Here is a 12989-nt window from a genome sequence, read left to right on the forward strand (position 1 = left end):
GCATTACTCAAAGTCATTCTCCGATCACAGTGGACACTGGCAAAAATTAATCTCTCCCTTTCCCCTTTATGTTGGAAGGGCTATGGAAGGCTTAGTTCATTTAGCCATGTTTGGTGGGAATGCCCCTGTTAAGTTGTGGGTGAATATATCAGATGACACAGCGATTCTTCAAACAGCTCTTGTTTATTCACAGGCCAGAACAGAACTGAACTGAAGGGTTCAGTCAGCCTGCTTATATAGAGCTCCAGAACAACGTAACTGTAACAATTTTCTAAAACTATCCAATCACTGAACGTCACTTTTGATCCCTTATTTGCATAACTATCTACAGTATCCCCCTGCTGGCCCAGGGTGAGAACTTGAGTACATTACAGCCCCCATGTTAAACTTTTAGTAGAGCCTTCTCCATTATATCCGCAATTACAGGCCAACCCCTTTTTCTCCAATTCTTAGCCCTACTATCTTTGGATATAGACTTGGGCTCCACCCTGCACCACAGAGGATTCGTACTGACGGCAGCACGATTAGCAGTAGCTCAGCAACAGAAGAACCAGACTGAAATACCCCTCCACATATGGGGAAATAAGATCTGGGATACAGCAATATCTGAGTGTTTTACCAGACACATGAGGGCAAATAAGGGCATAACAATTAGAGACACTGTCCAAGAAACATGGACCCCTTTCTTTAACTATGTTAATGACCCAACTCAAGACCTTGTTATACCAACCGCTCAATATTTCAGTGAAGGGTTTACATTAAGTATTATGTTTGAATATTGAATGTGCAAGTGTATGTCTAGAGACAATGGATAAAACAAAGACAATTAATACTGCTGGCTGTACTGCTGGCTAAGTATTCTGTGGTATTAATATTTGTTTACAAGCCAATAAAAATGGCTTGTTATAAAGTGCTATTAGAATGGAATACTAAAGATGAGGAGGTGAAAAGTGTAAAGATAAGATGGGCACAAGACCTGGGACATAATATTGATTTTGAAAGATGGGAAGTAATGTGGAATAAAACAACTAAATTCACAGCATGTGTGGCTCTCCAAGAGAACTTAAAGAAAATGATGTACCGTTGGTACATCACTCCGGGTAAGCTTGCAAAAATGTACAGATGCCAAGTCAAATTATGCTGAAAATGCAGGGCAAAGGAAGGAAACTTCCTACATATGTGGTGGACTTGCACTAAGATTAAGGCTTTCTGGGATATTATCTATAATGAATTAAAAAAGATACTAAAATACAATTTTGATAAAAAAAAACCAGAGGCATTTTTATTAGGAATAATTAGTGAAGAAATTCATAAAAAAAGATATAAATTTATTTATGTATGCCACAACGGCAGCGAGAATTCTCCTGGCACAAAGATGGAAACAGCAGGAACTCCCTACATTGGAGGATTGGAGAACTAAGATGGTAGAATTTGTGGAGTTGGCGAAGCTGACGGGGAGAATTAGGAACTGACCCGAAGAAAAATACCAAAAGGACTGGAGCAAATTTATTTATTACCTGAAATAAAATTGTACTTATATGAAAACATTTGTAGCATTAATGTGATATGTTTTGTAATGAGGAATTATGATTGATTTATAAATAAGAATGTGATTTCTTAATGTTATTATATGATAAAGAAGTGACCATGAGAATGCAATAGATATGTCAAATGCTATAGGGATGCCAGAAAGAAAGACGGAAGGAAGTCAAAGCTCAATATGAGCAAACAATATGTTGTGAATATGTGTATGGAATTATGATGAAATACAGAAAAAAATCAATAAAAATTATGTTTTTAAAAACGGCTTCTTTTTTTAAAAAAAAGAATGGTTCTTTGTAAAGAGGGTGCAAGAGGCCTGATAGAATAAGTAGTTAAATGGGTCACTTTGAGATACGCAAGTAGAGGAGTGGGTCTTTAGGAAGCCAGCATGGTTGATCTAGTAACTACAGTTTTGGGAGGTGTAGCCGGCTTGGCAGTGGCCACAATTGCTGCACTGGGAGCAGCAGGTTTCACTGGACCTGGAATTGCAGCTGGCTCTGGCTGCAAAAATGATGTCAGCAGTGGCCATCGCCGATGGTGAAGGAGTAGCTGCTGGGAAAGCTGTTGCCATGCTTCAGTCAGTCGGTGCTGTTGGGCTGTCCGTTGCTACCAAAGCTGCAGTGGCAGCTGGTGGAGCAGTGCTGTCTGCCGCCTTACGTTAAGAAGAAGACACACATCTTCTTGGAAGAGCAGTACTTGGAAAATTATGCTTTGCCGTCAACAGCATAACTCAATTGACTTAACTTAAGCAAAATGTGATTTTAATCAATGCTTTTATTCCTGGGACACGGGTGGCGCTGTGGGTTAAACCACAGAGCCTAGGACTTGCTGATCAGAAGGTCGGCAGTTCGAATCCCCACGATGGGGTGAGCTCCCGTTTCTCGGTCCCTGCTCCTGCCAACCTAGCAGTTCAAAAGCACGTCAAAGTGAAAGCAGATAAAGAGGTACCGTTCCGGCAGGAAGGTGAACGGCATTTCCGTGTGCTGCTCTGGTTCACCAGAAGCGGCTTAGTCATGCTGGCCACATGACCCGGAAGCTGTACACCGGCTCCCTCGGTCAATAAAGCGAGATGAGCGCCGCAACCCCAGCGTCAGCCACGACTGGACCTAATGGTCAGGGGTCCCTTTACCTTTACCTATGTTATTCCTACTGGCCAAAATGTGCAAAAACAAATAAAGCTTAGAGAATTAAACAACAACAACAACTAATAATAATAATAATAGTCACTTTGATGGAGATTATGTCCCAACTCATATGCACAGGGCTTGACTTTTCACAATTCAATCAATGTGATGGAAAAAATAATTGCAATAGTCAGGAGAGCAGCCCATTGTTCCAATCTAGAGCTAATCAGACTAGCTGAAGAGTGATGTTAACACCACCTGTCTCCACAAAAAGGAAACCACATCCTGGCCCGTCAGGAAATGCATTGCTTCAGTAAGAGAGAAGTACATTGTTCGTACTTAGATCTAATCAAACTAGCTGGAAAGTGAATATGACAACCTGTCTCCACAAAAGAACATCCCATCTTCCTGACCCCACAACTCCCACTCGGCCATCTCTTTCATCACCCCCCTTGATCCCATCAATTCTGAATTTTCCTTTGCGGCCTTTGTCCAGAAGGGTATAAAAACTGGACTCCTAGACCCATTTCCTGTTCTGATTCTCCAGATCTGCACTACAGTGGTACCTCGGGTTACAGACGCTTTAGGTTACAGACGCTTCAGATTACAGACTCCGCTAACCCAGAAATAGTACCTCGGGTTAAGAACTTTGCTTCAGGATGAGAACAAAAATCGTGCTCTGGTGGCACGGTGGCGGCGGGAGGCCCCATTAGCTAAAGTGGTACCTCAGATTAAGAACAGTTTCAGGTTAAGAATGGACCTCCAGAACGAATTAACCTGTTCTTAACCTGAGGTACCTCTGTATATATTTAAAGCTTGTTCCATGCACATTGAAACCACATGACTTCCCTCAAAGAATCCTGGGAATTGGAGTTCCTACCTCGCAGAGGTATCATTTCCAGCACCTTTAGCAAAGTACTGTGGCTTTTATGGCAGCCTGCCATGCAGAGATGTAACAGGTGGTTCCTGTCCTGGAGATAAAATGACATGAGTTTTTTACACTGTGGCTGGAATATACAGTATGGGAAGGCTCTGTTTAAGTTGCCATGGCTCCAGGTAACCCGGAAATAATGTGGAGTCAGGTGTGTGTTTCTTTCTGTGTACCACAGTGTCATAGCAACTGATGTCAAGCGAGGCAGAGAGCTAGAAAAAGCTGGTGAATAAAGCAGACTAGAAATTAATATCTGGCGGCATACATAGAGCTTGCAGATACCTATTTCTGGTGCTCCTGATGAAAGATTAAGGAACCACAGGTGAGTGGAACATGGGGAGAAGAAAGGAAGTCAGTTCTTATTCATGCTTTGTAATGACTCCCCCCCCCCAAGCAACAGCCAATTAGCAGAACTATTAGGCTCTTTACAGATTGAAATCCAGAGGGACTTCTGCAAATGCAACTGAGTGTTACCCAGATTCCCTTTCTCTAAAAGCTTCTCCATGCAACCTGTGTATTCATCCTGATCTGCTTGCACAAAGTTAACATGTATAGTGCACTGTATACAGACAGTCTTTACTGAGTCTTCATTCTGATTTGCTTGCAGGACAGTTATAGGACATTGAGCATCCTTCCTGCGTCCTTTCTGAGTTGCTTTCAGAGTGTTTAAACTAGGGTTACCAGACGTCCCCGTTTCCCGGGGACAGTCCCCGGATTTGCGAATAAGTCCTCAGACAAATTCCATCCCCGGATTCATCTAATGTCCCCGGGAAATGCAGCAGCGGCAATCTCAGCAGCCCGGAGCAGTTGGTTCTGGCTGGCTTCAGGAGCTGCTTGGAAGTCCCCATATGATGGTGGGGCAGGGGCTCAAAGATGCAGCTTCCGGGCTGCCTCCACCTTCCCCGACCCCAACAACTGAGCTGTGAAGGGAGGCTTCATGCTGCCTATCAGAGCAACCTCCCAACTCCTATTTGCATGCAAGCAGGAGCGGGACGCAGGTGGCGCTGTGGGTTAAAGCCTCAGCGCCTAGGGCTTGCCGATCGAAAGGTCGGCGGTTCGAATCCCTGCGGCGGGGTGCGCTCCCGCTGCTCGGTCCCAGCGCCTGCCAACCTAGCAGTTCGAAAGCACCTCCGGGTGCAAGTAGATAAATAGGGACCGCTTACCAGCGGGAAGGTAAACGGCGTTTCCGTGTGCGGCTCTGGCTCTGGCTCTGGCCAGAGCAGCGATGTCACGCTGGCCACGTGACCCGGAAGTGTCTCCGGACAGCGCTGGCCCCTGGCCTCTTAAGTGAGATGGGCGCACAACCCCAGAGTCTGTCAAGACTGGCCCGTACGGGCAGGGGTACCTTTACCTTTACCTTTAGGAGCGGGGCGGGGATCTCTCAGCTGTGCAGGGAGGCTTCACGCTGCCTATCAGAGCTTGTGTGCAAGCAGGACAGGGCAGGGATCTCTCAGTTAGGCAACAGGAAGCCTCCCTTCCCAGCTGAGGGATCCCCGCCCCCTCCTGCTTTCACACAAGTAGGAATGGGATTGGGGCTGCTCCGATGGGAAGGGAAGCATTGCGCTGCCCAAGCCTCGCCGCCGCCACTACCACTGCTGCTCTCGGCCTTCCTTCTCCGCCTTCCATGCCTGATCCACCGTGCACTGCTTCCCCCCCCACACACACACACACTGAAGAACCAGCAACTCAGGGGCTGCCCAGGCTCATGGAGAAAGGAGATAGAAGCCTAAGAGGAAGGGGAAATGTGGCGATTGAGGTCAAGGCGGCGGCCTCCCCTCTGCCACCGCCATCGCTGCAGCATCAATGTCCCGAACATGTAGTATGTCTTTAATTAATTATTTAATTAATTAAAGTGTCCCCAGATTCATTGAAAAAAATCGGGTAACCTTAGTTTAACCTCTTCCTGTTAGTCTTTTGTCCATCCCACAGTTTTCAATGCATTTCCCAGTCACTTTCCAAACTACAATAAGTCTGATTGTGTGTGTGTGTTTTAAGTGGATTTGTTGCGCTAGATTGACAGAGTTCTTTAATTCACTTTAAGTACGCAAACTTAAAATTCCAGTTTGCACATGAATCCTGCAAAATAGTGGCAGGCTGGAGGCACCCCTAAAAATTGGGGTGGAGGGACAGCTCTAGAGTAGATTTCCACTTGTACTGTTGCATCCCATAATAAATATCTACCTGTAAACTTTTTGTTTTAAACCTACAATACTCTCAAGACAATTCATGCCTCTTTTTCTGAACACAGTTTTTTTCAGTAGTTCCAAGATGGCATTAGCAAGTGGACACTGGATTACAAAAGAAGTGATTGGGGACGCTCCAAGTCCTAGGTATGGGATAATGGTAAAACTGGTAAAACAATGAAACATAATTGTTGCAGATTGTTGCATATTTTTTTGTCTAAAGAACATCAGTTATTATTTACATTTATTGTGTTGAATTGGCTTGTGATACCACTTAACATTAAATAGTAATAGGATACGTTCTAGATGAGATATGTACTGAAGTTCTGAGTATTTATTATGAATATAGTTAAACTTTTGAGATAGTAAACAGTGATGTCTAGATTTTCTCGGTCAGTTTTACCATTTTCTTCTTTTGTTTTTTAATCGCATCAAATATTTGCCGAACATTGTTTTAAAAAGCACACCATGAAAGGCAGCAGCTGCCATGCATAGTATGACCAGAAGAATCAGAAACCAGGAAGACCAAACTTTGAATAAGGAATGGGGGAAATATATAATTTACCTTAAAAATCACTGCAAACAATTAAAATTATTAGTAGGGTTGGAATGATACTTGCAGCATAACGTAGAACTATGGTTGTAATGGAGATTTAATAGATTTGGATTAATAGAGAAGTTGCAGGAAGAAAAAAGTTAACATAAGGACCCACAAAGGGGTGGCAGGAAGTCCAGGGGAATCTACGAAATTCTGTTTTTATTTTGCTTGTTTGACAATTGTTCGTAAATTTCAAAATTTGAAAAACTAAATAACTGTGTGTGTGTGTGTGTAGGGATTGCATCACTGAAGCAGTCATCATCCCTGTTGCAATAATGACATCAAAGTGGAAAACTACAGATAATAATAATAATAATAATATAATAATAATAATAATAATAATAATAATAATAATAATAATTTATTATTTATACCCCGCCCATCTGGCTGGGCCTCCCCAGCCACTCTGGGCGGCTTCCATAGAAACCAAAAATACAGTAAAATATCACACGTTAAAAACTTCCCTGAACAGGGCTGCCTTAAGATGTCTTCTGAATGTCAGGTAGTTCTTTATCACTTTGACATCTGCTGGAAGGGCGGGCGCCACTACCGAGAAGGCCCTCTGCCTGGTTTCCTGTAGCTTTGCTTCTCGCAATGAGGGAACCGCCAGAAGGCCCTCAGCGCTGGACCTCAGCGTCCGGGCAGAATGATGGGGGTGGAGACGCTCCTTCAGGTATACTGGACCGAGGCCGTTTAGGGCTTTAAAGGTCAGCACCAACACTTTGAATTGTGCTCGGAAACGTACTCTACATATTTCACAGAACTGGTTTCTTTTTCTTTTTCCACCCTTTTCTTTTTTAAGTGAAGGGGTTGTTCTCTGACAGATTTTGTGGATAAGCTTAGTTTGTCCCAGGCTGCGTCAGCTTCAGGTCATGAGAAACTGCTAGCTTGCTCTCTCATATTAATACCCATATTATTCTCTAAGTAAGGAGCTGTATAAATAGGCTCCCACAGTAAGGCTGGCCTCTCCTCTGAGCAAGGGGGGGAAAGATTCACTGTTATTGCTGCATCCAAATTCATTTACCATTATTTCATGTTGCTCTGTAGGCACGGACATGCATTGGCAATCACAGGAAATATAGCATTTATATTTGGAGGCTGTTCCTTTAATGATACGTCTGTAAGTACCACAAGTTGATGTTTGCTGTCCTTTGTTAATTTCATTACCGTTTGACATTTTGCTGTTGTTGGGAGTATAATAAATGGCACGCCTCATGTGCTCTTGCTGTTTGCTTTAAATCTTCTCTATTTCCCACTATACACAAGTACTTACTGAAGAATCACTGCATTCCAGTCATTGTCTACTAATGTGCATTGTGGAGACATGCCTGCAGATTCTCTCCGGGTAACTGTTTAGCTATTATTTCTACTGGTAGTCACTTGAGATAGCTTAAACCTGAATGTAATTTTAAAAGCGTTCCTTATCTAGATGACAATATTGATGCCCTGTAAATAAAGATATCAGCTTCAATCTCTCTTTCTCTTTCTCTCCTAGGATGATCAGCCAACATATTTCAATGACTTCTACATGTTGACAAGTGAGATACTATTAATCTTTTCTAGCAGGCAGCTTTTTCCATGGGTTTATTCCTCCCTTTGGAGTGGCACATATTTCACTATAATAGACCAGTCATTTGTAATGCAAAAAAAGGCTTATCACTATAAAATTGTGGAAGTGTTGCAAACAATGAGACTAGAATGGATTAAGGTTAGAAGGTTTTTTCTCTCCTCCCAGGCTAGTTTGAACAGGTGCATTCCCCTGGTATGAATGCACCTACTGTGGTCCAGTTTTTTTGGTCAATAAGGCATAGGCAGAACTGTTGGGTGCAAGTGTGATCACGCACTCGCAGGTTTTGTGATTTTCTTAAACATACCTTTTTATTTATTGAGCCACATACCGTATTTTTCGCCCTATAGGACGCACCATCCCATAAGGCACACCTAGTTTTTTGGGGGGGAAATAAAGGGGGGGTTATTTTTTCCCCAGGTGCGGGGCTGGGGTGGGGGAAGCCCGAGCTTCCCCCGACCCCAGCCCCCAGAACAGGCAACTCTCTGCAAGCCGCAGGAGCCCAGCACAGGGCTCCTGCGCCTTGTGGAGAGCTGTGCAAAGCCTGGAGAGCAAGAGGGGTCGGTGCGCACCGACCCCTCTCACTCTCCAGGCTTCAGCGAAAGCCTGCATTCGCCCCATAGGATGCACACACATTTCCCCTTCATTTTTGGAGGGGAAAAAGTGCGTCCTATGGGGCAAAAAATACGGTATGTACTCTACATATTTGTAGTATTTCCTATAGAAATAGTCATTCTGCTGGCCTTATATCTCATCTCCAAGTTTAGCTTTAAGCAATTCAGTGAGGCTTTTTGCTTAAAAGACAGTTAAGAGACAATGTAAGAAATGCATTAAACAAGGCATAGGCAAACTCCGGCCCTCCAGATGTTTTGAGACGACAGTTCCCATCATCCCTGACCACTGGTCCTGTTAGCTAGGGATGATGGGAATTGTAGTTCCAAAACGTCTGGAGGGCCGCAGTTTGCCTATGCCTGGATCAGACATCTTGAATATTTGAATCATCATACTGAAAAGCAAGCTGTTCCGATTTTTTTGGATGCAGAAAAGGCCTTTGACAACCTGAACTGGGATTTTTTATTTATTTATTTATTGAAGTTTTGCAAGAAATGAACTTGGAAATAATGTTATTAAACGGGTGAAATCAATTTATACATCACAGACAGCACATATAGTGGTTAGTGGAGATTTGACTTGATCCTGTGATATACAGAAGAGGACATGGCAAGGATGCCCATTCTCCTGTTACTTTTCATCCTGGTCTTAGAAGTCTTGCTTAGAGGTATTAGACAATATGAGAGAATTATGGGAATAAAGATTTTAAAAGAGACGTATAAACTTGAGAGCAATTGCTGACGTTTTGATGTTAACTTTAGAAAACTTGCTGCAGGGAGTAGTTCTAATGGATAACATCCAAGTTTAGCTTTAAGCAATTCAAGGCACTGCCATCAGATGCAGTGTTGCTACCTGGGGTAAAGGTAAAGGTAAAGGGACCCCTGACCATTAGGTCCAGTCGTGACCGACTCTGGGGTTGCAGCACTCATCTCGCTTTATTGGCCAAGGGAGCCGGTGTACAGCTTCCGGGTCATGTGGCCAGCATGACTAAGCTGCTTCTGGCAAACCAGAGCAGTGCACAGAAATGCCATTTACCTATTTGTCTACTTGCACTTTGACATGCTTTCGAAGTGCTAGGTTGGCAGGAGCAGGGACCGAGCAACGGGAGCTCACCCCATCGCAGGAATTTGAACCACTGACCTTCTGATCGGCAAGTCCTAGGTTCTCTGGTTTAACCCACAGCGCCACCCGCGTCCCCCTACCTGGGGTAACCTGTCCCATTTCACCACCTGAGGCAAAATGGGAATGGTCTCCTCTTGTTGTCATCTCTGCCACCGCCACGACAATACCCCCGAAATAATGGCAGGAATAACTAAAATTGACTGCACATTAAAATAGATGCTTGTAGAATCATAGAATTGTAGAGGTCGGATTTGGAATCCTGACCACAGTCATCCCTGGGCGAACTCGAACCACCAACCTTCTGGTTAACAGCTTTAGCCAGTATGTTTAGCTTTAGCCAGTATGTTTTGAAACCAAAATACTGTATGGATGTATAGATATATGTTTGTGTATGTGTGTAAACGTACCAATCATCTCAAGTTCATTCATTTTCAGTTACTTCCACTGATTTGACATGGGAAAGGATACCACAAGATGGGCACATTCCTTGTCCAAGAGAAGGTCATTCACTTTGGTAAGCAAACAATTCAGCAAAATAAACGCTGGTTATTTCTAGTACTTTTATGTCAATCACTGCAATGACAAGAAGGTGGGCCTATTCTCTGACCTAAGCGCACGTATGTGGAAGGAAATATATTGGAATTAAGTGCCTGCCATCCATGTAAACTTACATCTGACTGAGATGCAAATAGTTACAGTGATTAATCACTCTGCACAGCCATAAGAAAACCCAACTACCACCAAGCATATATTATTATTAATTTGAGCGCGTCTGAGAATTGACAAATCTGAGAGAAAACTAATGACCAAAATCCAGAGCTTTGTGTTTAGCAGTTATGAAGATGAAAATGCTCAATTAGTGTTAGCCGTGCACTTCATGTAATATTGAGGCATCTAATCATAAGCCTGCATTTTTATCAAAGCTTATATTTTTGATCAGGGCCTGTATATTAAGATGAGCTTAAAGATTTTCAAATGTTTCATGCCAGGCAGAAGACCAGCTGCCTAAGAACCTTGGCAATGCTTATTCTCCTGGACAAGGGGGCCCCCTGATTTATAGCAGAAAACAATTCTCAAAGTCGTAAAAAGGGAATTACAGGCTGAGAGCGAGGACACTGACCTTGCATGTTGCAAAGTACAATTAAGCTGTAAGAGTGGTTAAATTAAGAGTTGGTAAATAGTAAAATAAAACCATGTGCCTCCCATTAAACTTGAGCCATATTTTCCTAAGGTTGAAAGGTCAAGAGCAGTGAAAAAGGCAACTGGCTTGGCTGGAGAAGATAGGTTTCTTCCTATCTTACTTTGAGGCTGGAAACTGTTCCTTCCTTTTTTACTTTGAGAAGGTTTATTCTTTTAAAAGGTTATTTATGTTATGTATTAAATATATTGGCTTAAATGTAATTATGCAAAGGATTTAGAAACTAAGAAATGTTAAATCCTTATGCTAGATTCTTATTTCATATAGTTGGAAGAGATCACAGGGACCATCAGCCACCAGCCTAGCCCCCCCTGCCAAGCAGGAAACATCATTTAGAGCACACATATGGTTGTCAGGCCTTTGTTTAAAAGACCTTCAAGAGAAGGAGATCTTTCAATGATGATGTAAATTCAAGATCCTTGACATCTGTTTAAGATAAAAATTTAAGATTAACCATTTGTTTTGGAGGGCAATAGGGCAAGGAGGGCAAGAGGTGAGCTGGTAATTAAGGTTCCTTGTTGAGACACATGTAAGATATATTACTACTTATTTGTCATTTATAGATAGAAGAATATATAGCTTTTTGTTTCCCATAAAAGGGCAAAAGGAAATGGGTGTATCTTTTGTGATTGGTTCTAGCAAACAGCCAATAGGAATTTCAACCAGGCTGATTGGACAGAGGCAGCCACAGGAGGAGCAAGGGGGCTGGATTAAGGAAATATAAGTGCTGGCCAGATTGGCAGGAGGCCAGGCCAGAGCTTGGTAACCATATACCACTGTGCCTCTCATTTATTTGTCTGACAAATAAATTATTATTTTAATTTCTCTATTGCTGCGTTGAATATTTCATTCCAGCTAAGCGTTAACCACAAGCAGGGTGCTACAATATCATATCATATCCAGCTTGCACACAGTCAACCAGTCCAATAAAATTGGTAACATTAACATGGTGCTCATGTTTTTGTTTTAACTTTATAACAAAAGAAAGACTATAGCTACGTTTTTGGTAGTGAGAAATGTATTTAGAGAGCACATTTACAGGCGTGATGCCAGTCTTCTCTGGTCCGATTTTTGCTGTTTGCTTTACTCCTCACTTGGTTTCCTGATTTCCATTTTCTAGTAGCCCTAGAGGTGCTATTTCTTTCACCTGTATCCTGTTTCAGATAAGCTTGGCGGTGATTGCTTTAATCCTCTCAGTCCCTTTGCTGTGCTTCCCTAGTGGATGCCTTTGGGGTATTATTAAATGCACTCCAGCTATGTCCTCACTGTCTGTGGCATTAATACAGATGTGGCTCACTGTTTCCATGTTCGGGTTTGTGCTCTCACACAAGCAGTTTCAATGCAGGGGCCTGCAGAAACTATGCAGATGTTTTCCATCCACACTGGTGGGCAGTGCTTGGTGGAATGTATTCACACAGTTTATTGTTTGCTGCTCTGTTCAGTTAGTACCTTCCTATCTTCCTACCTACCTTTTGCCGCTTCCTGCCAACCTAGCAGTTCGAAAGCACATCAAAGTGCAAGTAGATAAATAGGTACCACTCTGGCGGGAAGGTAAACGGCGTTTCTGTGCGCTGCTCTAGTTTGCCAGAAGTGGCTTAGTCATGCTGGCCACATGACCCAGAAGCTGTACACCGGCTCCCTTGGCCAATAAAGCAAGATGAGCGCCGCAACCCCAGAGTCGGTCACAACTGGACCTAATGGTCAGGGGTCTTTTACTACCTTCCATAAGTTCTGGAAGCCTGAAACACCTCAAGGACATTTGCAGGTATTTGTTTGCCTGTGCCTGCCTGCCTTTTTTTTTAATTGCACAGCAGCAAACCTATCCCAAAGCAAATTTTCATAAATGCCTTTTTAAAAACTCCTGAGTCGTCGTTCTCTAATTTGGACAAAATGGCAGGTTAAGAAAATAAAAAAGTGTGTTGAAGGCTGTGTTGCACCCCATCACAGCAAGGAATGTGAAGGTCCAGATAAACCACACTGTAGGATGATGGGGACAAATTTCATGTTGGTTAATACTGCTATTAGGTATTTCCATTCCAGACAATCATAGGCTTTGAGGATGTCCAGGGACATGATCATCAGTGGGAGTTTGGTTGTTTTGCTGTGTTCAAT

The 12989-nt window shown here is 43.0% G+C and overlaps 1 protein-coding gene across 3 annotated transcripts in view; it reads left to right on the forward strand.

Annotated features, from left to right (window-relative positions):
• Positions 1-3738: 3738 nt before the first annotated feature.
• LOC307226702 (kelch domain-containing protein 3-like) overlaps positions 3739-12989 on the forward strand; it is a 79231-nt gene continuing 69980 nt past the window's right edge. Inside the window, exons 1-5 of one of the 3 annotated variants that reach the window (XM_079995626.1) lie at positions 3739-3919; positions 5856-5927; positions 7426-7498; positions 7874-7916; positions 10115-10193. In XM_079995626.1, coding sequence (XP_079851752.1) covers positions 5866-5927; positions 7426-7498; positions 7874-7916; positions 10115-10193 — 257 coding nt within the window. In that variant the 5' untranslated portion in view covers positions 3739-3919; positions 5856-5865. The remainder of the gene's footprint in view (positions 3920-5855; positions 5928-7425; positions 7499-7873; positions 7917-10114; positions 10194-12989) is intronic. The other 2 variants (XM_079995628.1, XM_079995627.1) reach the window with 2 other exon arrangements.

This window comes from Podarcis cretensis, assembly GCF_951804945.1.
Source record: "Podarcis cretensis genome assembly, chromosome: 11".
Lineage (NCBI taxonomy): Eukaryota > Metazoa > Chordata > Lepidosauria > Squamata > Lacertidae > Podarcis > Podarcis cretensis.